This window comes from Trachurus japonicus, chromosome 10 (assembly GCF_045865225.1).
Source record: "Trachurus japonicus isolate A0001 chromosome 10, Traja_1.0".
Taxonomy (NCBI): Eukaryota; Metazoa; Chordata; class Actinopteri; order Carangiformes; family Carangidae; genus Trachurus; species Trachurus japonicus.
In genome coordinates, this window is record NC_140916.1 from 25,973,364 (window position 1) to 25,993,863 (window position 20,500).

General features: G+C 42.9%; 3 protein-coding genes across 3 annotated transcripts in view; 1 reads left to right on the top strand and 2 right to left on the bottom strand.

The window, feature by feature from the left end:
- Positions 1–6,681, top strand: part of tenm1 (teneurin transmembrane protein 1) — a 168,769-nt gene extending 162,088 nt beyond the window's left edge. The window contains exons 35-38 of the mRNA XM_085788394.1: positions 557–858; positions 1,354–2,060; positions 2,768–2,910; positions 5,085–6,681. Of these exons, the coding sequence (XP_085644520.1) occupies positions 557–858; positions 1,354–2,060; positions 2,768–2,910; positions 5,085–5,840 (1,908 nt within the window). The 3' untranslated portion in view covers positions 5,841–6,681. The remainder of the gene's footprint in view (positions 1–556; positions 859–1,353; positions 2,061–2,767; positions 2,911–5,084) is intronic.
- A 1,124-nt stretch (positions 6,682–7,805) lies between these two features.
- On the bottom strand, positions 7,806–13,412 carry LOC146980144 (SH2 domain-containing protein 1A-like). The gene is made up of 5 exons (XM_085788397.1): positions 12,245–13,412; positions 11,190–11,328; positions 10,512–10,782; positions 10,124–10,187; positions 7,806–8,459 (listed from the first exon to the last, which is right to left on the bottom strand). Exons 3-5 carry the CDS (start codon positions 10,646–10,648, stop codon positions 8,187–8,189), a joined length of 474 nt encoding a protein of 157 aa, XP_085644523.1. The 5' UTR covers positions 10,649–10,782; positions 11,190–11,328; positions 12,245–13,412; the 3' UTR covers positions 7,806–8,186.
- An 853-nt stretch (positions 13,413–14,265) lies between these two features.
- agtr2 (angiotensin II receptor, type 2) lies at positions 14,266–16,773 on the bottom strand. The gene is made up of 2 exons (XM_085788395.1): positions 16,740–16,773; positions 14,266–16,165 (listed from the first exon to the last, which is right to left on the bottom strand). Exon 2 carries the CDS (start codon positions 16,097–16,099, stop codon positions 14,852–14,854), a length of 1,248 nt encoding a protein of 415 aa, XP_085644521.1. The 5' UTR covers positions 16,100–16,165; positions 16,740–16,773; the 3' UTR covers positions 14,266–14,851.
- Positions 16,774–20,500: the final 3,727 nt, after the last annotated feature.

The window sequence follows — 20,500 nt, forward strand, 5'->3', positions numbered from 1 at the left end:
TGCACTTAACATATTTTACTGCATGAACTGTAAAGCCCCTAGCAGTCTACCCTTTAATCTTTATGGCTTTGATGTTGTCCTCACCAGTCTCAGTCTGTTTCCAACCACGACAGACAGTCGTTCTTCTGTGGTCAGATGAAAACATTGTACGCTATTTGTTCAACAGCAGACCAACAAAGTTTGTTTCCATAGGCATTTTAAGCATTTAGCAGTCATTAGCACCATAGCATTATGTTCCACTCAGAAATTGGTGGAGACCCTAACAGAGCTTAAATGAAATTTGCTACAGAATTATTTGTTGAGTGGCCAAAAACAAGGACTCCCAATGAAATGTTGCCTCCTGTCCGCTGGATGTGTAAAGCAACTTTATAAGGTGTTGGTTTTATAGCCAGGCTTGTTTTGTTGCTCCCTAGTGGCCAAAAAAAAATCAATAAATACCACCTGAAAACATCCAGATATAATGCTGCAAGAAGCACTTCAGCCTGTTTTAGGTGTGTGAGCGTGCGTGTGTGTTTTTAAATGCATACATAGCCAACACGTGTTGTATGTGTTCTAGGTGATCACCACCCATCTGATGAAGCACACCAAGGTATTTAACTCCTATGGCCAGGTGGTAGAGGTCCAGTACGAGATCCTTAAATCCATCGCCTACTGGATGACAATCCAGTACGACTCAGCAGGGCGCACCACCACCTGTGACATCAGGGTGGGCGTGGACAGCAACGTCACCCGCTATACTTATGAGTACGATGCAGACAGCCAACTCCAGAGTGCCTCGGTAAATGAGCGGCCACAGTGGCGCTATAGCTACGACCTCAACGGGAACATCAACCTGCTCAGCCATGGGACCAGCGCTAGGTGAGTTAGCATCAACTAGCACTATGTTTTACAGCAGGTCGTGTGTCAAAACATGCACGCTTTTGGATTGTCGTGAAGTTTTGTATATACAGTAGGCCCTACATTCATGGTTCCCAGCCACCGAACCCCACTGAGCTTTAGTGAGTGAGATTTAATATCTAACACCACCAGAAGGTCAGACTATTCATGGATGATTAGAGCTGCTTTTGAATTTAATCCAGTCATTCATGCTCCCCCCAGGATCAAATTAATTAGTACTATCAGGTCCATATTTTATTCTGTTCAATACTGTGGTTAAGATTAAGTGCTTTTTAACAATGATTTTCCCATCAGTTTCGATATTTCTGAGTGTTTAACACTAACCATCAAAATATGTCATGCTAACACACAATTATCACATCAGCGTTATTGATGGAAACATGTTGGGCCCATTGATGCTAGATACAGAATTGTAAGAACACAACACTGTTACACATCTGTTTGGTCTGATTCCAGGCTGACGCCGCTGCGTTACGACCAAAGAGACCGCATCACGCACCTTGGCGAGCTACAGTACAGCGTCGACGACGATGGCTTTCTCAGGCAGCGAGCGAATGACCTCTTTGACTATAACTCCAACGGCCTGCTGACCCGCGTCTTGAACCGCGTGACCGAGCGCACCGTCTGGTACCGCTATGACGGGCTGGGTCGTCGTGTGGCCACCAAGACCAGCCAGGGCGAACAGCTGCAGTTCTTTTATGCTGACCTGTCACACCCCACTAGGGTCAGCCACTTGTACAACCACAGCAGCAATTTGATCACCTCGCTGTATTATGACCTCCAGGGCCACCTCATTGCCATGGAGCTGAGCAGTGGAGAGGAGTACTACGTAGCCTGCGACAGCGCCGGGAGTCCGAGGGCGGTATTCTCCAGCAAGGGCAGGTTGGTCAAAGAGATCCTCTACACCCCCTATGGAGAGGTCTATCAGGACACCAACCCTGACTTCCAGCTGGTCATCGGTTTCCATGGAGGCTTGTACGACCCTTTAACACGACTGGTGCATTTAGGCAGGCGGGATTACGACACTCTGGCTGGCCGATGGACCTCACCAAATCATGAACTGTGGGGCGAGCTGGGAAAGGAACCGAAGCCGTTTAACCTGTACGCTTTCAAAAACAACTGCCCAGTTGGGACGGTGGAGGAGGTGACACAGTTTACTACAGGTGAGTCCAACACATGAGTATGCTCACACACAGTCTTTGGCTGTCCAAACCCAGTCGCTGACTGACGCAGGAAAGCTGCCACACTGCAGCGCTCACACAGACAGAGGCTGATATTTCTCTCAGCGGCACCTACTCCCACACAAACACACCTACACCAGAGACATCTGCCATAAAGAGCGAGTGAACGGGGCCCACAGTTAACCACAGGTGAGCTGTGTTACAGAGAAAAGATGTGACAGACAGAAAATACTGGCAACAGAAAGGACAGCCATGCCTGTGATCATCTTGTTTTTTAACACAGGCTGTTATGTTTTGTTCCCTCTGTCTGTCAAGAACATACTGTTTCCCCGAGAGACAAAATAGAAACTCAAGCAAGGGAAAGAGATGGAATAGGAGAGTAGGAGGATGAATATAGGATGTTGCCGGGGGCGTACGTCCTTCTGGTTAATGGAACATTCATTTGGCCTGTCACGTTTTCCTCCAGCAGTATTGTTTATTACAGACAGAATGTGTTTGTGAGAAAAACACCAGCCGACCCATCTCAGTCGCGCATTACGCTCAAATATTGTGTGATTTCCTGTACAAGGTGTTGTTTCTCTGGCCTTATGACTTTTTGTTTGCTTCACAGTATACACATTATATTCTAACTCTCTCCCACTGTGCAATTTTCTCTCTGTCTGTACGTATGTGTGTTTGTCTCTTTCCAGACATCGGTAGCTGGCTGCAGCTGTTTGGTTTCCAGCTTCATAATGTTGTTCCAGGCTTCCCAAAGCCAGAGGTGGCCAGAATGGAACAAACATATGAACTGATGAAGACCCAAACCAAGACCCAGGACTGGGACTCCAGCAAGGTGAGCTTTCCACCACTTCCAGGAACCACTCCGTCCTTCTTATCTTGTGATAGTTTAGTTCCTCTTATAGCAGAATAATTATAACTAGAAAAAGCATTTCCAAGAATGGAAATGGTGTGAATGCTGAAAGCAGCTGAACGCTGTTGCAGAATTAGCAAATAGTGCAAGCAGTGACTGATCACCATACAAATGTTTGACCGAGGTAGGAATCGAACCCACAACCTCATGGTCAGTAGACTTTCACTGTGCCTCTAGGCCACAATGTACATACAGTTGCAAAGACTGTTGTCTGTTGATGAGCTGCACTCTGTCTCACTCTGAAGTTAACGAGCCCAAAGCTGCACCTGTTGGAAACACACTGTGTCAACACCAAGAAAGCTTGAGAGTCAAGCTTTAATGACTTAGAATGAAAATTTCTGTGAATTTCAGGCTGAGAGCAGCAGTTTCAACATGAAGCAAGTTATCAGAAGTCAACAGAGGACGACTGAGAAAATAATTCACTACAATTGTTGTTGAGGCAAGGTTTGAACCAGCAACCTTCAGGTCTTCAACCCAACAAGCTAACCACTAGGCTACAGACAGAGACAGTATGTGAGGGGCAAAGAAAACCTTGGCTTCTGCTTAAAAAAAAAAAAAAGTAAGGAAAGTGCAGAAATTAGCCACACCAAGTAAGAAGAGGACTTTTTTGTGACCTGTGACTATTTTTTGGTGAATTAAAACGAATTAAAAAGCACTTAACAGCAAGTTACAAAGTTGAGCTCCTTCTCCTGCTGCTGTGAAAAAAATACATTGGGCTCAATGAGAGCAGAGAGCATTTAAAAAATATTTTAAATTATTATCTAAGTCTCTTTGCATTTTTGACCAGAATTTTAGCCAGAAGACAAGTGTGGCTACAAAACTGGAGAAAATAATGTGTCTAGAGTTTAATTTGTGGCCATGCTGACAGTTTAGCCAGAAAAACTCTAGAATGTTTTTTTGCCTCTCTCCACTCTGGCACCACTCTAGCGCTGCTCGTTAGACGCAACACACACCCATTATAAAGCTGGATTTTGTCAAAAAACTTAATGATTTTAAAACTGCCACATATCAGAAACTGTTGAAGATATCAATAAGCTGAGTCATAGAGGAACACTTAAAAAGTTTGTCTACAGCTTAGAATTTGAATGAAGTCTCTAGCAGAAAGTATGGTGAAGCTTTAGTGGCTGAAAGAAGTAAGAAGATCTGAAGAGTTTGAAGACTGTTCCAATGCATTCTCTATGGGGAAAAAAAAAAAAAAAAAAGTTAAATATTTGAAAAAGTATGAAAAATTTGAATACATCCGATAAAGTCCAGAAAAAGCTGCACGTTTTGATATATGAATTGTTGAAATAGCACAAAGTATGAAGGACTAGAAGAAGACCGTAAACACACTAATAAATCTTTTTGATGATTCATTTATAACTTGGGTGGTGTTCACATCATACAAATACACACTCTAACTGACTAATCTCATATCACACCCTTCTTGACTGTTGAGCTCACACTTCAGGGTAACCCCTTGTGCCACAGTGGGAGGAGTGTTTTCTGTGTGTCATTAGTCATTTAGCTAGCTGGCAAAATGTGTTGGTAAATGTAGATGCCCCTGAGGTCTGGGTGGGGGGGGGCATGATATGACTGTATGTCAGAAAGCTGTAGGTAGATTAAAAATGTAATTTTAAAGTCTTCAATGAAACCAATCTTTTGAAAATAGCAGTTTGGGCGAATAAAAAATCCTATTGAGCAACGGGTTTGAATGTTTTTATATCACATATTCATTGGTCTGTCGTCTTTGTTAGCCTGATTTTCTAGAACAGTTGCTTCTCTGTTGCTGTGGCAGCAAACTTGCATATACTGTGGCACCTTTAATGCAATTAATTGTGTCATTAATTGTGTCAGCTGCGATTTAGACAAGACATACACAGGTGTTTCTTACGTAAATTAAGGTGACATGTGAAGGTGCCGCATTTAAATTTCGAGACCATGTGTCTGTGCACATCGCCTCACAGAACAGAGCATTATTTAAAATGTGATTAGTAAAAACTGTAGTTTTTCTGTTATGACAAGTTTAGTTGTATTAGGTAGTCGTTTACACCCTTCACCATCTCTTTAAAACTCTGTAATACCTTTTGTGAACCAGCATTTCTGTATTTTTCCAGGTGGTTTTGGGGATCCAGTGTGAGCTGCGGAGACAGCTGAGGAGCTTCATTTCTCTGGAAAGGTTACCGCTGGTCTCGGAGCCTGTCGGGTCCACCTGCCACAGACCGACACGCCCGCCCCCCTTCGGTTCCAGACCCTCCCTTCTCGGCCCTAGCATCCGATTTGCGGTCTCCCATGGCCGAGTCAGTGCCGAAGTCATCGGCGTAGCCAGCGAGGACAGCCGTCGCGTGGCAGCCATTCTGAACGGGGCCGTCCACCTGAGCGGGCTGAGCTTCACCGTGCACAGCTGCGACACCCACCACTTCCTCCAGTCCCGGCCGATCGAAGAAGACCTCGCCCTGGGGTTGGGAGTCGGGGGCCGCGTCCTGGAGAGCGGCGTGAACGTGAGCGTGTCTCAGATGAGCGCCACTGTGAACGGCAGGACTCGACGATTCGCCGATATCACTCTCCAGCAGGGGGCGCTGTGCCTGTGCGTGCGCTACGGCGGAAACGAGGAGGAGGAGAGGGCACGGGTGAGGGAGGAGGCGAGGAAGAGAGCGGTGGAGGGGGCGTGGGAGAAGGAGAGGAAACGGGTGGATTTAGGGGACGCAGGGAACAGGGCGTGGAGCGAGGCGGAGAAGCAGCAGCTGCTGACCGGAGGACGGGTTCAGGGTTACGACGGCTACTACTCCCTGCCTATAGAGCAGCAGCCGGAGCTGTCCGACTGCCCCTCCAACATCCACTTTATGACACTGAGCGAGGTGGGGGGCAGGTAACAGAGACACGTGAGCAGCCCCCCACCCCACCAAAGACTGCCTGTTTCTACTCTACTCTGATTTGTTCTACTGTTTCTATACTGTATCAAAAAAAAGAAGAAGAAGACGACAACAAAGAAGAACAAGAAGAGAGATTGGGGGAAAAAATGATTTCCAAATGCCTTTAATTGTGACAAAATGATGGTATTTTATTATTATCGTCCAGTTTCTCCAATTTCTAACAGTGGCACAAGCAGTGTGGTTTGGCTGTGGCTTCGCTTTTTGTATCCCAACTGGCCTGGGACTGACCGACCGACCGACTGACTCACAGACTGACCGACTGACTGACTGTCTGTCTGTCATTTGCTGTTTCAACACTGTTCATCATTTGGAAACTGTTCAAACTCACTGAACTGTAGAGATGAAGACTTTAGGATTTGCCAGTGAATAATCCTCTTCATGACTCAAATCAAGAGCTCTCCGGTTGCCATTTGAGTTCCTACATGGTTTACCTCGGAAATACTATCGTTTACATATTGTGTAAGAGAGGCCTTGTCGACTCTGACACTCCCCTTTAGAGAAGGAAACCCCATGGGGTTTTCCACCTCTGGTGTGCTCCAACAGTAGTTTGTATGAGTGTGTATACTAAAATCAAGAATGTACATAGCCAGTGCTTTCACACTGAAAAAAAAAGTGCTCAACTGGAAATTCTGTTGTTCATAAGTAAGTGTCAGTATTGTTAATCAATAGAAAAACAGTTACATTTTTGCAAAGAATTATACATGGCTATAGTAAATATTCTCGCTGAAGATTCTGACTTTATTGGGTTACAATGCTGATTAAAGTTATTATGTGTGAATTACCAGATTGCTCCCTGGGATTTCATAGGCATTGCTCCTTATTATCTGTGTCTCTGTGTCTGCTCTCTCTCTCTCTCTCTCTCTCTCTCAAGCTTCTCCTCTGTCTCGGCGCCTTCCCTCCACACATTTGTTGTGTGCTCTTTGTTCTTGTTTCTAGAAGTTTGTAACTTTCAAATCTTGTGCTGTCATTATCACCCATCATTATGGCTCAAACTGAGATATGCATGAGAAACCTGCGTCTGACAGAAGAAGAAGAAGAAGAAGAGAGAGAGAGAGAAAGAGAGAGAGAGAAAAAAAGGCACAGAGGAAAGGAAAAAGAAATGTGACAGCTGAGGCTCAGCGAGTGGGTGGTGAGTGCAGAAGGGGCAGGACCTGGAGTTGGCTGTGCTGTTCTCTACAGCTTGTCTCCTCTCATTAGGAAATGCCAATCAGACTACATGTGAACCACTTCCAAGCCTCTCCCCACCAAAAAAAAAAAGTTTTAAAAAAAGAAAGTAAAGAAGTTTGTTTGTTTGTCTTTTCCTTTTTTTTAATTTTTTTAATCTAGCTACCACTAATCCACCTCCCCGTCCGTCTGCCTATCCCCCGCTCGCCTCCCTCCCACCGTCACTCCACCATCTGCCCACCATTAATTGTTTGTGTTCCTCTCCTGGGCTGCGGATGACAGAGCCGCACAATGCATATGTTCTGACTGCGAGCAGGTGATATACGTTCCTGAGCAGCACTCTGCTGATCAGCTGCGATGCACCTTCCCTTCTAAACCATATGCTCCGCTAGATACTGTCCAACCTCATCTCGGAGGCGAAAAGATGGAGGGACCGGTTGCTAGGAGACGGCTGCACTGAAGAATCGCACGCGCTGAATGGATGCTCGATCTCTCCTTCTCTCTTTCTCCTACTCTTTCTCTATCCCTCATTTTTTTATGAGGAGCCAGTAATGTCAATCAGATGAATGACAGACCCCACCTCCCACCCCCCGCCCCCCGCCCCCTCCCTCTCAAGCAGTCAGCACTCTCTCCATGGAAATCAGCACTTCAATATGTCAAATTGAATTTTTGTTCGACATTATGTGTCAGACAGAGGCTCGGGTGTGTATGGCTGTGTATGCATGACCTCATTTAAAAGAGTTTATTTCAGCCAATATCATTTATTATCTTAGCCATTCACACAACTGAATTGCATTAAGAAAACAGAGCACAATATTTGTTGTCAACTTGCGTATGCAGTAATGGATATTAATGTTGGAGAAGTTGAATATTTTACATCACATCCCTGAAAGTTATGAGCCCCTCTCTGTGTCGCAAGTGCAGCAAGAAAAAGAGATTGCAGGGATACTGAGATCTGAGCCACTGCAGAGCCTAAATGACTCGGATGTAACAAACAGGAGCTGCTTAATTGGAGAAAAAAAAGGCATTTACTTCACCTACAGCCAGCAAAGTGCAGCAGTACACATCATGGCACAGTATTTGTGTTTATAATTGGGTCACGGGTTAGATAAGGGTTTACGCCTAACTGAAAGCTTTCCGCACCTCCTTCTTGTTTCTGTTTTTCTGTCCCTGTGCAGCACGTGGTGGTTGCTGCATGTGGAGGTACGGGTTTGGGCTGCTGTGTGTCGGCGACAGGCTATTACTGGGCGTCTGTGCCTCTGTGTGTGTCTGTGCCCGTCTCTGAGCGGTGACAGGGTAGAGCAGAGGCATGGCAATTCCTTGATCAGGCTTCTGGAAAGCTGCTATCAAGTTCCTGATTTGGCGGAAATATCGTTTCTGCACACCAGGAGAGGTCTGAAACACAAGAAGAAGGGGGAGAGAGGAGAAGGGAATTCAGCGTCTCCATCATCTCCATCTCAACATCAAAGCCCACAGGGGAAATGAAGAGGCCGGGACAGGGTCGGCTTGAAATGAGCTCTTGCAAATTCACCTTTACAGAAGACATCAGATGTGCTAAAAGTAGAGACTAAAGAGCTGTGCAGACGGTTGGAGCCCAGGCCAATTACTTTTTTATGTATATCTGACCACTGATCAAGGAAGAGCCGAGCAACAATAACCAGACACATGTTAATCAGTGAGATCATGCAAAATAAATTTGATCTGTAGTAGTGGACACCTGGATAATATGCCCAAAGGGTTTAAAAGCTAAACTCAGAAAATGTAGGATGCTCTTGCTTCTGAAAGCATTCACTCCCGTGGGCTTTTACATATATATATATATATATATTTTGTTAGTCAACAAAAAGCATTTATTTTAGGATTTATGTGTGACATCTAAGATGCTAAAGTATCCCATTATCCGTACAGCTTTACTTGTGACGGAATCCAACTGAAATAGCACAAAGAGCTTTTTTTTTTTTTTTCTTTTTAGAAATGATCTGTAGCATAAACGAAAATAAAATATGATGTTTAGAATTCATCTCCTGTCTGCAAAAAAGATTTTTCATCTCTTATCTGACGGTTTTCACTTGGCTTTAGTGAAATCCAACTTAAACTTTATCAAAGATCTTTCAGGGCGTTTTTCGTTATTTCTAATTGAAAGCACACATAAATTTTCTACTTTGCCCAAAGCTGTCAGTTTAATATTTAATCTCTCTAAACTACAAAGTTTTAAGGCTCTCAGAGTATTCTAATTTTGCCAAGTAAGGACTTTTTAAAAAGCATTACATGTTTTCATTCTCCTCCTTCAATCATGCTGTAAGAAATGGTGAAAATCTTGTTTAAATGCATTTTAAAGTGATTTAATCAAACGCAGAGAGCACTTCCCCAGCAAAGCACTTTGGATTTTTCTGTCTCTGGCCACAAGTGTTACCTCTGTTCCCGAGAATATTTCATTAAAGTGACTGATATTGCACATGAATAATGTAAACTGTTATCGAGCTTGTAGTGAAATTCCTGTAATTCAAGTTCTACCCCCCCATCTGTTCGCTTGATGCTGTCAGTGAAAATGAGCAAGGGTAAAATGTAGTTACAACAGCGTGGAGCTTAGTTGTCAGAGAGGAACACAGCCTTCAGATGTCTCTATACATTCACATCTCTGGGTGTTTGCCAATCCTCAGCGCTCAATTACATATCCCATCAGAAATGCTGTCAAATTCAATTCCACGTTTCCCATCTTCTGGGGATATGCTGATGCTGTGGTGTCTTAAATTTGAGTTTAGGTTTGTGGGTGGTTGTTGTGTGTAGATGGGTGGGGGTGGCTAACTTAGAGGCTGTTATTGCTAAAGGAGAAGAAAAGCATCCACCCCATGCCAAAAACATAAGTGAAATACAATTAAATGTTTGTCTCAAAATCACAGCTTGCTGAATTAAACTGTCCCCAAAACAACCTCTTGAACTAATGACCTCTGGACGGTGTGAGGCAGGTGTACAGCTTGTTGCATTTCTCTGGGAGCTTGAAAGGTGTTAACAGACCATGCAGACTCCAAAGCATTAAATAAGATAAAAAAATGTCTTACATCTGCAGCCCACGAGCCTGCCTCATCCTTTTGGAGTCTGTATGTGTAGACGTATCCATTGTACCTGCACACACACATACAGAAACATATTTAACTGCATCTTCTAGATCAGTGATATAAACATCTGCCAATACTGTCACCAATAATTCTCTATTCATCTGTGATACTCACACTTACAAAAAATAAGGCGCCATATTTTTTGGTTTCACTTAACACTCAGTTGGTTTGTTTATCCCTTTGTCCTTCTATTTTCTTAAATGTGAGGAGATCAATACTGTCTACAACAGTAGAAAATAGGATTATGTGTTGATGTGATTGCTGAGGTCTCAGTAATGGACTAAACAAGCAGCACAAAGAGAGCTATTGCACAATCTCTGTTTATACTCACAGCACACACAGGCAGTAGACGCCTGGTACAGAGTCACTGTTGCGGACTAGGTAGCACCCATCCCGGCCGTCCTGGGCCAGCCGCCTCTCCCCTTCTTCCTTGCCGATGGGTCCGTGGTAGACGGGCAGGTTTTCCATCTCTCCTTCTCCCCAGATCAGTTTTTTTTTCTTTTACAGCTGTGCTCCCAGGTGCCAAGTATCCTCTCTCTCTTTCTTGTCTTCAACTTTTCACTTCAGGCAAGCCTTTTGGTCGTCACTGCATATGCTGTAGACTGGGAACACCACAGGTAAGGCAGCTGTCAAGCCTCTCATTTGATATTTGCTCCTTGCTGTGTCAAATGTCTGTTTGGGATCCTGAGCTCTCTGATTTTCCACTTTCTTACCGAGACTGATAGCAGCTCTGCCTAACCTCTAACCTTTATGCCTTGATGCTCGCAGTCTTCCTCTTGCTCTGAAAACACACACACACACACACACATGCGCGTACGCACACACGCGTTGGTAAAATGTGGGTTTGTGTATCTCTCAGGAAATGATCGTATTTTTTAAACAGGAAATAACTTCAAAGATTCTAACTGAATATTTCCACAACAATAGAAAGCACAAGAGAGGGATAAAAAAAAGGCAATACAATCCTTTCAAACAGAAAAACGTATATTGTGCATATGCAGTGACTTACACTGTTTCCAGCTCAATTATCTGGAGGCCCTGCTTTGTTTTCTTATTAAGAGAACTTTGCTTATGCTGTCTGTTTTCACCATGATTTCCATGAATAGTGATGTGCAGAACTCAGTGGTGGAAATATTCAGATCCTTTATCTACACAGTAAGCAAATACAGTAATGTAAAATACTTTTTATCATAAGTTAGCTGTGCATTCAAACCCCCACATGAAGTAAAAATTTAAAATTATTATCAGCAAAATGTACTTTAAAAATAAAAGTACCTGTTCAGCAGAATGTCATTACACATGGCAGGGCTGTGTTGTTGTTGGTGCAGTGGTTCACTGTTCTAACTGGTTTAGATGAAGGTATGGTGTTAAATAATATTTGAGTCTTTGAATTTGAAGAAAGAGTCTGGACTCATCTGTAATATTTATGATATGATTTTTTGAAGTATTGTTTAATTTCACTACTTTGAATAATTATTGAAATAAGACATGAAAGTGGAAATCTGCTACATATTTACATAATTAAAATGACTGGTTCAGTAGTGGAGAGTCATGATCTAAATCGACTGATCAATCAATCAAACAGACTTTGTATATTACTTCTCATACAAACAATGTAACATTAAGTGCTGTACAGAATAAAATCCATATAACACAAGCCCACCCCCAGCCGACTCGCTCCATTTCACACACACACTCTTACACACAGAACAGTAAGTGACAAAGAACTAGTAGAAACAATAGAAATGTGACAATGAATGCAGTTCCCTTTATTATTGTCTTCTTCCTATTGTATATAGTGTGAAAATATACTGTACAGCAGAATGAAAAATAAATCTAGATGTAGTTCAAAGTACAAACAAGATTACAGTATTTATTTTTCCACCATGGCAAAATAGAAAAAAAAAACAATTTTGTTTCTTTACCTAATCTTATGATTAATAATGGAATGGTTAATTTACACTTTGTCTAATTACATAAATCTAATAACATTTGCTTTACATTTGTCACCTATTGATTATATTATGACAGGGCATTTGAAGAACTAAAAGTGCTGCAGCTCACATTTTTTGCTCTGTTCTCGATCACATCGGCGGTCTGTCTTCTCTCAAACATGTGTCAAGGACACTCACACCTGCTCCACAGAAGAGTGAGGTGACAGCTAATGAAGTTGCATGAACATACTGTGGAGCAGCAACAAACTCATCCTGCAATCTGTCCTGTCAGTCGAAAAGATCTGTTGTGTCAAATTAAGTGGCTGCTGATTCAAATATTGAGCATTTGCCGCAGTACTGTGGTATAACATTTTACCAAGGTGATAGCACAGCATCTGGTATATCTAATCTGTTATGAGGAGATATGTGTTATATTTTCAATAAGACCGTGGTCACATGGAGTCCTTCAGACCACCATGTGCTTCTCTAAAAGACTCTTCAGAAAGGCAAACCATGGAGTTCTACTCAGTGGTGTATTCTCTGCTATATTCTCTTTAATATAGCATTTGTTGAGCATATCTGCTTTTATACATTCAGAACTGTAGCCTACATGAGTCATCAGTCTATGTCAGAGCCATTTTTCCCTCAGCTCAAAAAGATCATGAGCGGTGGGACTAAGGGGCTGTGTCTGGGTAAGCAGCCAGGGGCATCTTAGTCGTTGCTTTTACAGCAATTTAGCGCCATCCAGTGGCAAAGTTTGGAAGACTAATGCAAGACGATCTACTGCAACGAGCCTCTGGTGTGGGCTGAATACTTTTTCTTCCTTACTGTTAATGTGGAAAGACATTCAGACTACCCTTGGAGCATGAAATAGAAAAAAACACTTCAACATTTGGTCAGAAACAAAAGCATGTCTAGCCACTTAACCTTCATAATAATCTCTCAGCCTTCACCAGTGCAAACTAAATTATACTATACTGCATTGGCTCTCAGCTCACAGAGGCAGCACAGGTTCAATGCAGCATGCTGTGAATCTATACTGGACACAAATAGCAGACAGAGATACATCATTGATTAGCTGGCAGCTCCCTCAACCAACACAAGTGGCCTGACTGGAATGTTTCATAAGGACATTAGTATGAGATTATGATATCTGGCCTTGATACAGTATGTACGGAATCCATGAGAGGCATTCTAGGACAGGAGGAAAAAAGGGGGAGACGGACTGAAAGTCCATCTGCCAGTGCTCTCATTCCCAGGTGGGGGAAGCTCTCAGTCACAGCTGTTGGAGGGTAAGACTGGGAAAGGAACATAAAATTGTAAATGGCATGGGTTTCACAAAATCGAAGCATGTGTGGAACTGGAGCAACAAATGCCCCATTTCAGAAGAGAGAATTATATCAGGCAATGAGACTGCTTTTTTTTTTTTTTTTTTTTGGCAAAAACAGCTTACTTTATTTCTTATACAGTCAAAGAAATGCAGTGTTGTTTTTTCCTACATTATCCTTAGAGAATAATACATAATAAAGTTATAAGTAGATTACACAAATAACATCTTGGTCCCAATAACCACAGAGAAAAATAGCACTGTTATGATTGGTTAATAATTATCCCTTTATAGCTTCCATTCATCTTTAGGCCTGTTCTGATTACAAAGCCAAAATACAACTATACATTTAGTCAAAACTGAATAAGTATACAGTCTTTTTTTTTCTTTTTTACCATATGTTATGTGAGTGAACATTCAGTACACTCTGTGTGTGTATTTTTGCAAGACTACAAAACAAGCAAAATTATGCTAAAGCTAGCAAAATGTACCTACTGTTTTCTATGATCTTACTCTGTAATAGTAAAGTCGATTTTGACCCAGTAGCCTGTGGAAAATGTCCATATGAACAAGGCAGTAGCCAAATCTTAGTATAGGATTAAAAAACAAAAAGGTAGCAGCAGTGTAACTAGTCCACGCTTAGCAAAGTCGTAAGTGTCTCAGCCCAACTCTCTGCAGAGTCTCTTCTCTGTATCATTGAACCCATAAGAATTTGTTTTTACACTGACACATTAAACAGTGTCTGATAGTGTCAGTCAACAGTCGTGTATTTACACATCCAGCATTTACAGAGCATTATCAACGTCATTCTGTCTATGTGACTATTTTGTTTTTGGTCATACCATCTCTCTGAGGAAATATCTGGCTCTCCAGCTACTAAGTACTCCACCAGTCATGACCTGTCTGTCTGTCTGATAGTGTACAGTGGATTTTTAGATTGGTTTTTTGTTTTCATTTTTCATTTCTTACTGGAAACAGCCAAAACAGCTGCCTGCTGTTGGGGGAAAAAAACACACCACGAGAATAAATCAAAACAGTAAAAAGTAAAGCCGGGGATGGGACAGCTAAACACTGAGCCGAAACTCACTATAAAGCCCAGTAGAGCCAGGTAGAGCTGCAGATTTGGTGAATAATTCATTACTACAAGTGACCCCTTTCACATTGTCACATTGTTTTCACCAACCTCCAAACTTTCAACCCTTTTTTCTCATCTCCATCTTTTGTAGTTACTTCTCCTAGCTCTATAGGGTCGAGATGAGCTCTGCTGGAATTTTATAGTTTTATTGCTTTAGAGAATTTTATAGTAGCAGCTCTCGCTCACACATCCGCACATATAGGTGTTCATTTCATATTCATTCTTAGGGTGTGAAGCTGGTGGAGGGAAAGGAAAGTCTCCTCTCTGGGAGTTGGCTAAGCAGAACCAGGGGGCTCCACAATCGCCAGGTCTTTCAGGTCACTGAGTTTTCTGGAGAAGGAGCTCAGTCTGGTGCTGAATGAGCCCCTCTTCTGGCTGTGATCTTCCCCACGGGCCTTCAAACGCGAACACAGCCCCTTGCAGAGGCCGCCGAGACGTCCCCGGAAATGGTTCCCTATGAAGCAGTAGAGCACCGGGTTGATGGCTGAGCTCGAGAAGCCCAAGCATAAGGTGAGAGGGGTCAGGTTGTGGATGGTCCAGTTAACCCAGCAGCTGTCCAACCAGCCCTCGCTGCTCAGCACATCTATGAAGGTCACGCAGTGGAAGGGAAACCAGCAGAGGAAGAAGGCCAAGACCACAGCGGCTACTGTCCACAAAACCCTCTCCAAACCCCTGCCCTCCAGGGGTCTACCCCCGCTGTAGCTAGGGCTCACAGAGGGGGTCGGAGGTCTGTCTGGTTTACCGCAGCTCTCCTGGGACTCCACTGATTTAAAAGAGGACATGGTGGAGGGGCGAGATGGATTCTGCATTCTTACCAGCCCTGTGTCTGCCAGCAAATGTCTGCCAATGGCGCAGTAGCAACAGGAGATGACGAGCAGCGGGAGGAGGAAGGCCAGAACCATCTTTATGCAGACCAGGGTCAGAAACCAGGTATAGCTAGGATAATTTATCCCACAGACCTCCACATCAAGCGTACTGATGTAGTGTGTGTCCCTCAGAGCGAAGGTGGGGGCTGAGCAAACACATGCCAGACCCCACACCAGCATGCATGTGAGACGGGCACGTTTGGAGTCTCGTGCGCTCTGTGAGCGGAGTGGATGCACGATGGCCAGGTAGCGGTCTATGCTCATGGATGTGATGAAGAAGATAGAAGCATAGAGGTTGAGGTTGTGGAGCAAGCCACAGATTTTGCAGGCCACCCGTCCAAAGGGCCAGCTGTAGCCCCGGGAGTAGTAGACGGCCCACAGCGGGAGAGACAGCAAGAACAGCAGGTCAGACACACACAGGTTCAGCATGAAAGTGTTAGCTACAGTTCTCCTTGAGGTGCTGCCATGGGCCAAAACAGACACCGCCAGGGCATTGACTATAGTTCCAAACACACAGATAATGCTGTAGATGATGGGGATGACTGTAGATATGGGTAAATTAGTCCAGTCTTCACATGAGATATTGGGATAGATCTCCGAAGTTTGATTCAGGGAGGAGGTGCAGTTGAAAATAGAGAGGTCATCTGGGATCTCCATTATGGAACTGGATGTACTCTTGCGTCACACAGTTCAACTTCCCCCCTTTCAGTTTTCCAAGGTCAGCTGGAAATAAAACAAGACATGAGAGCATAAAAATGTTGCTGCCTTTTTTGGCTGAAGAAAAAGTATATGTGGTAATCTGTACCTGGCCCCAGTGTTTATTAGCTGTACTGCTTGATAACTAATCGCAACAACAATACATTACACCATTCTCAAAGTTGGGCAATGATTAAATACAAATGAAGTGGTTGTAATAGGTTGACTGTTCATTGGATTCCTCAGAAATGTGTATTTTGGATTAACGGCTGAAAAGAGTTTTTTAAACATTCATGATTTCAATTTAAAAAGTGTCAGCTTCATATTCGATTTAATGGTTTTAGAGGGATCTTAAAAGCCACAAAAACTGATCTTATTACCGTCCAGTGCACCAGAGGAATACATTATTAATAACAGAAAAAAACAAAAACAAATAGAATTTAAAGCAGGCAGTCAGAAACACAGGAGACATCTTCAAATAACTTCCTCCAATATACAAAATTACAGTAAAAACTTTATGTATGTATTGGTAGAAAAGAGAAGATATAGTAAAATCAGACCAGATTTACTATATTATTTCATTAGAAAGAATTAATTTTACCTTGAGTTATTGAGCATCCAGTCCAAGCAGTCAAGCAGTTTTCAGTGCGTCTGTTGGCTAAAGTCCATGTCTTGACGATTGCTCCTCGACCCTCTAAGTGAAATCTTCGTAGCTGACTACCCTGGACCATGTCATGCCTCTTGTGTGTGTGTGTGTGTGTGTTTAGAGAAAACAGATTGGAGGCTCTGAGAAACCAGCTGAGGTTGGGGGGTCTTATAGCCCCCAGGAGCCCCCTTGATTATTGCACAACAGGGAAGTTGCTACACGTCATACCTTCAACATCACCAAGGGGCCGGACTTACCTGGACATGAGCCAGTCTGCAGAAAGAGAAGGAGGAGAGAGAGAAAGTTCCTCTCCCCTTTTCTTCCTCCCTCTTCAGAGTCTCGACCAGAAATGGCAAAAACTAGGAAAATCAAGTCAAGATGTGTGTTACTGTAAAAGTTGGGTCCTGAGTGACTGTGGACACACATCCAAATGCCATACCTGACTGTAATGAACAGGACACCAGAGTGTTTGAGGTGTCAAACTTAACTGTCCCCGTCGGGGGCCTCTGACCCGAAGAACGGAGGCCGTGTTAATTAGCAGAGTCTTGCACTTTGTGTCATATTCGTTCTGCCAGCGGTCAGACAAGCCATGGGAAATATTTACTCTGCCTCAGCGGAAGTCAGGCCAGCCACTGGGGCAGAGGGAGAGATGGGGAGGGTGGGGGGGGGGGCACAGTGCGGAAGATGAATGAGGAGGAGGACGAGCAGATACTGCAGGGAGTGAACGAGAAGATGAGAAGGAAAGAGGGAGAGAAAGAGGAGATTCCCTCCAGTGGTTTTTCATTAAAGCCTCTGGTGAAAGTTAATGAGGGATGCGTGCAAAGCTCGGAGACTGATTACATCACAGCTCCTTTGATCAACAGTGTGAGCATGCATCTATCCCTACATGCCCACGAGTGTGTGCATGTGCATGTGTGTTTCTGTGCTTCAATACTTGTGCAACAGTACCTAAATATCAGCCTGTCTGCCTCGATGCAAAGTGCTCACTCGTGATCAGATGTGTGTGTGTTACTCTGCTCCACTGAATGTCTATGAGGATACGTATGCCATTTTCTAACAGTTGTGAGGAAGCCGACGGTGAGGATGACAGATGAAGGTGAGACAGAAAGCAGCGGATTTGAAGGCTGCAAATGAAGAGCTCTGCTGTTGCCTACTTGCAGAACATGAGAAATTGGGAATGCACTGTTGCAGAACTATTAAAATGGGAATGCTTTCCAAAATGGAAACTTCATAATGCAGTGTTCTTCCACTGGCACGCCGGGTATGCACAGTTGTTGTCAGACACACACACAGGGAAGCCAAGGACCCTTAGTCATGACATGCAACAACTAAAAACTGAATTTATGGCGTCACAGTGGCCAACTTAAATAGATGAAGACAGAAAATAACAAACAGCTATGTCTCCACACAGCACATTTAATCTAATGTGCTTGAATACAATTTTGAGGCGCTGGACCAATTTCTGCTTCTTTATGCCTCAACTTCTCCACATTTGATTGAAAAATGTTGTAGAAACAATGTAGCCTACTACACTAAATTTATCCAGCAGAGTTATTGCACACTAACATTCAACCCTAAAAGACATATTTGTTTTATTTCTAACGTATTCTTACAAACTTAATGACCCAACATTAGCCACAGCCACCAGCAATGTATGTAGTATTAAAATGATGCGGTTAGCAACTTCTAGTGATCTTATATATCAATGATATTAATATTCAGAAACATGGTATACTGCTAAAGACTAATGCTTTCAATTTAAATACATTAAGAGGCCACCCCCTGCTGCTGTAACAATTGGTTATAGGCTAGTAGCAATCTCAGTGTCTTAAATTGACCACTTTGGCAACCTCATGTCAAAATCCAGTGGCCTATTGAATAACGACTTTTTGTTTTAGCAGTCTTCGGTATACTCTCCATGTTAAAGGGATAGTTCAACATTTTGGCAAATTGGCCCATTGCCATAATTGCTATAGTCATAGCAGTAGGTTTGTTACCTTTAATTGTAGGTGTAAGCTATTTTTAGTACAGCGGAGCGCAGCAGCAGGCTGCTCAGAGCTACGCTACGGAGGCTAAGGGAATTTCTTGGTTTCCCTCATTAAACTCATCAAATACAAAATCCCAAAACTCCACAGCGCTTTTGTAGACAAGTTGTGAGCTGCACAACCACCACGCTATGAGATAATGACGGAACGATACGAAACGGAGCCGTTTTCGAGGTAAATTCATACAAAACCGCTGATGCGCGTTGACAGTTTTTCAGCAAGCAGTCTCCGTATTTACCCTGTATTTACCTCGAAAACGGCTCCGTTTCGTATCGTTCCGTCATTATCTCATAGCGTGGTGGTTGTGCAGGTCACAACTTGTCTACAAAAGCGCTGTGGAGTTTTGGGATGTTGAATTTGATGAGTTTAATGAGGGAAACCAAGAAATTCCCTTAGCCTCCATAGCGAAGCTCTGAGCAGCCAGCTGCTGCGCTCCGCCGTACTGAAAATAGCTTACACCTACAATTAAAGGTAATGAACCTACTGCTATGACTATAGTGATTATGGCAATGGGCCAATTTGCCAAAATGTTGAACTATCCCTTTAAGCAAATATTAGCATGCTAACACACATCTATATGTCGCTAATTAGTAAATATTAGCAACCTAACACAATAAGGTAAAATAACTTAACATCAACACATTGTGAGCGTGCCATGTCAGCGTTATAGCAGTCAGCTTAAAACACGATGTGTAAGGTATCACAATGTGTCAGTGGATTAGGGATGCAAACTCCTATCAAGCTTTTCAAGCATTTTCACGTTTTATCATTCTGACTGTAACACACAAGAGGAAACTATACTTGTTCCATGACAGCTGTAGTGTTATAATTGGATATGTTCTGGGATATTATGTACTCTGTTAAATACTTCAGTGAAGTGATGTATGTTTTGAAACTGAAATATGTCATCAAGATAACGTCGCCAGAATACAACATGATCAGAGAATGGGTTATTATTCCAAATGTGCTTTTCCTCTAGAAAGCCCATAAACAAGTTAGCATAGTCAGGAGAAAAAAATGGAGCCCATAGCTGCACCATGTTTCTGAAGGCAAAAATCAGACTCAAATAGGAAATAGTTCTTCTTCAATGATATAGTCACAAGATCAATCAAAAAAGAAGTGCATTGAATCTGTTAAGATCTCATGTCTAGAAAATGCAGTACAGCTTCCAAACCCTCCTCATATGGTACATTGGTGTATAAAGAGGTGATATCCAATGTGATCAAATGATAATCAGGATAAGAAGGTTGTAGTTGGACCTCAGACAGTTGTTTTAAAAAAAAATCCATGGTATCTCTCAAATAGGAAGGTAACTGAACAACCAAAGGTCTTAAAGAGTTGTCAACAAAACATGAGATAGGTTCAGTAAGACTATCATTACAGTACATGCAACAATAGGATGGCCTGGGGGATGATCAAGGGATTTATGTACTTTAGGGAGGGCATAAATGACCGGAGTAGTAGCATTTTCTTTTTTCAAGAATTTAAGCAAGAGCGCAAACACCTTTTCTCCTTTTTGTTCTTGGGCTTCCAATACAAAGGATCTTACGTCCACTGCTCCAGACGACTCTATAACTTGAGCCCTTTCTGGTCTCAAAATTATGTCTGAAGAGTGAGCAGAACACTCAGGGATAAAGAATCTGTTAAGTGACTGGCTAGACAGAGCCTTTG

Coding starts and splice junctions, on each gene's coding strand:
- LOC146980144 (XM_085788397.1), bottom strand. CDS start 10,648: ATGGAAAACCTGCCCGTCTACCACGGACCCATCGGCAAGGAAGAAGGG. Junction 10,188..10,511: donor GTCTACTGCCTGTGTGTGCT/GTGAGTATAAAC, acceptor GTGTGTGTGCAG/GTACAATGGATACGTCTACA. Junction 8,460..10,123: donor CAGGCTCGTGGGCTGCAGAT/GTAAGACATTTT, acceptor CTTGTGTTTCAG/ACCTCTCCTGGTGTGCAGAA.
- agtr2 (XM_085788395.1), bottom strand. CDS start 16,099: ATGGAGATCCCAGATGACCTCTCTATTTTCAACTGCACCTCCTCCCTG.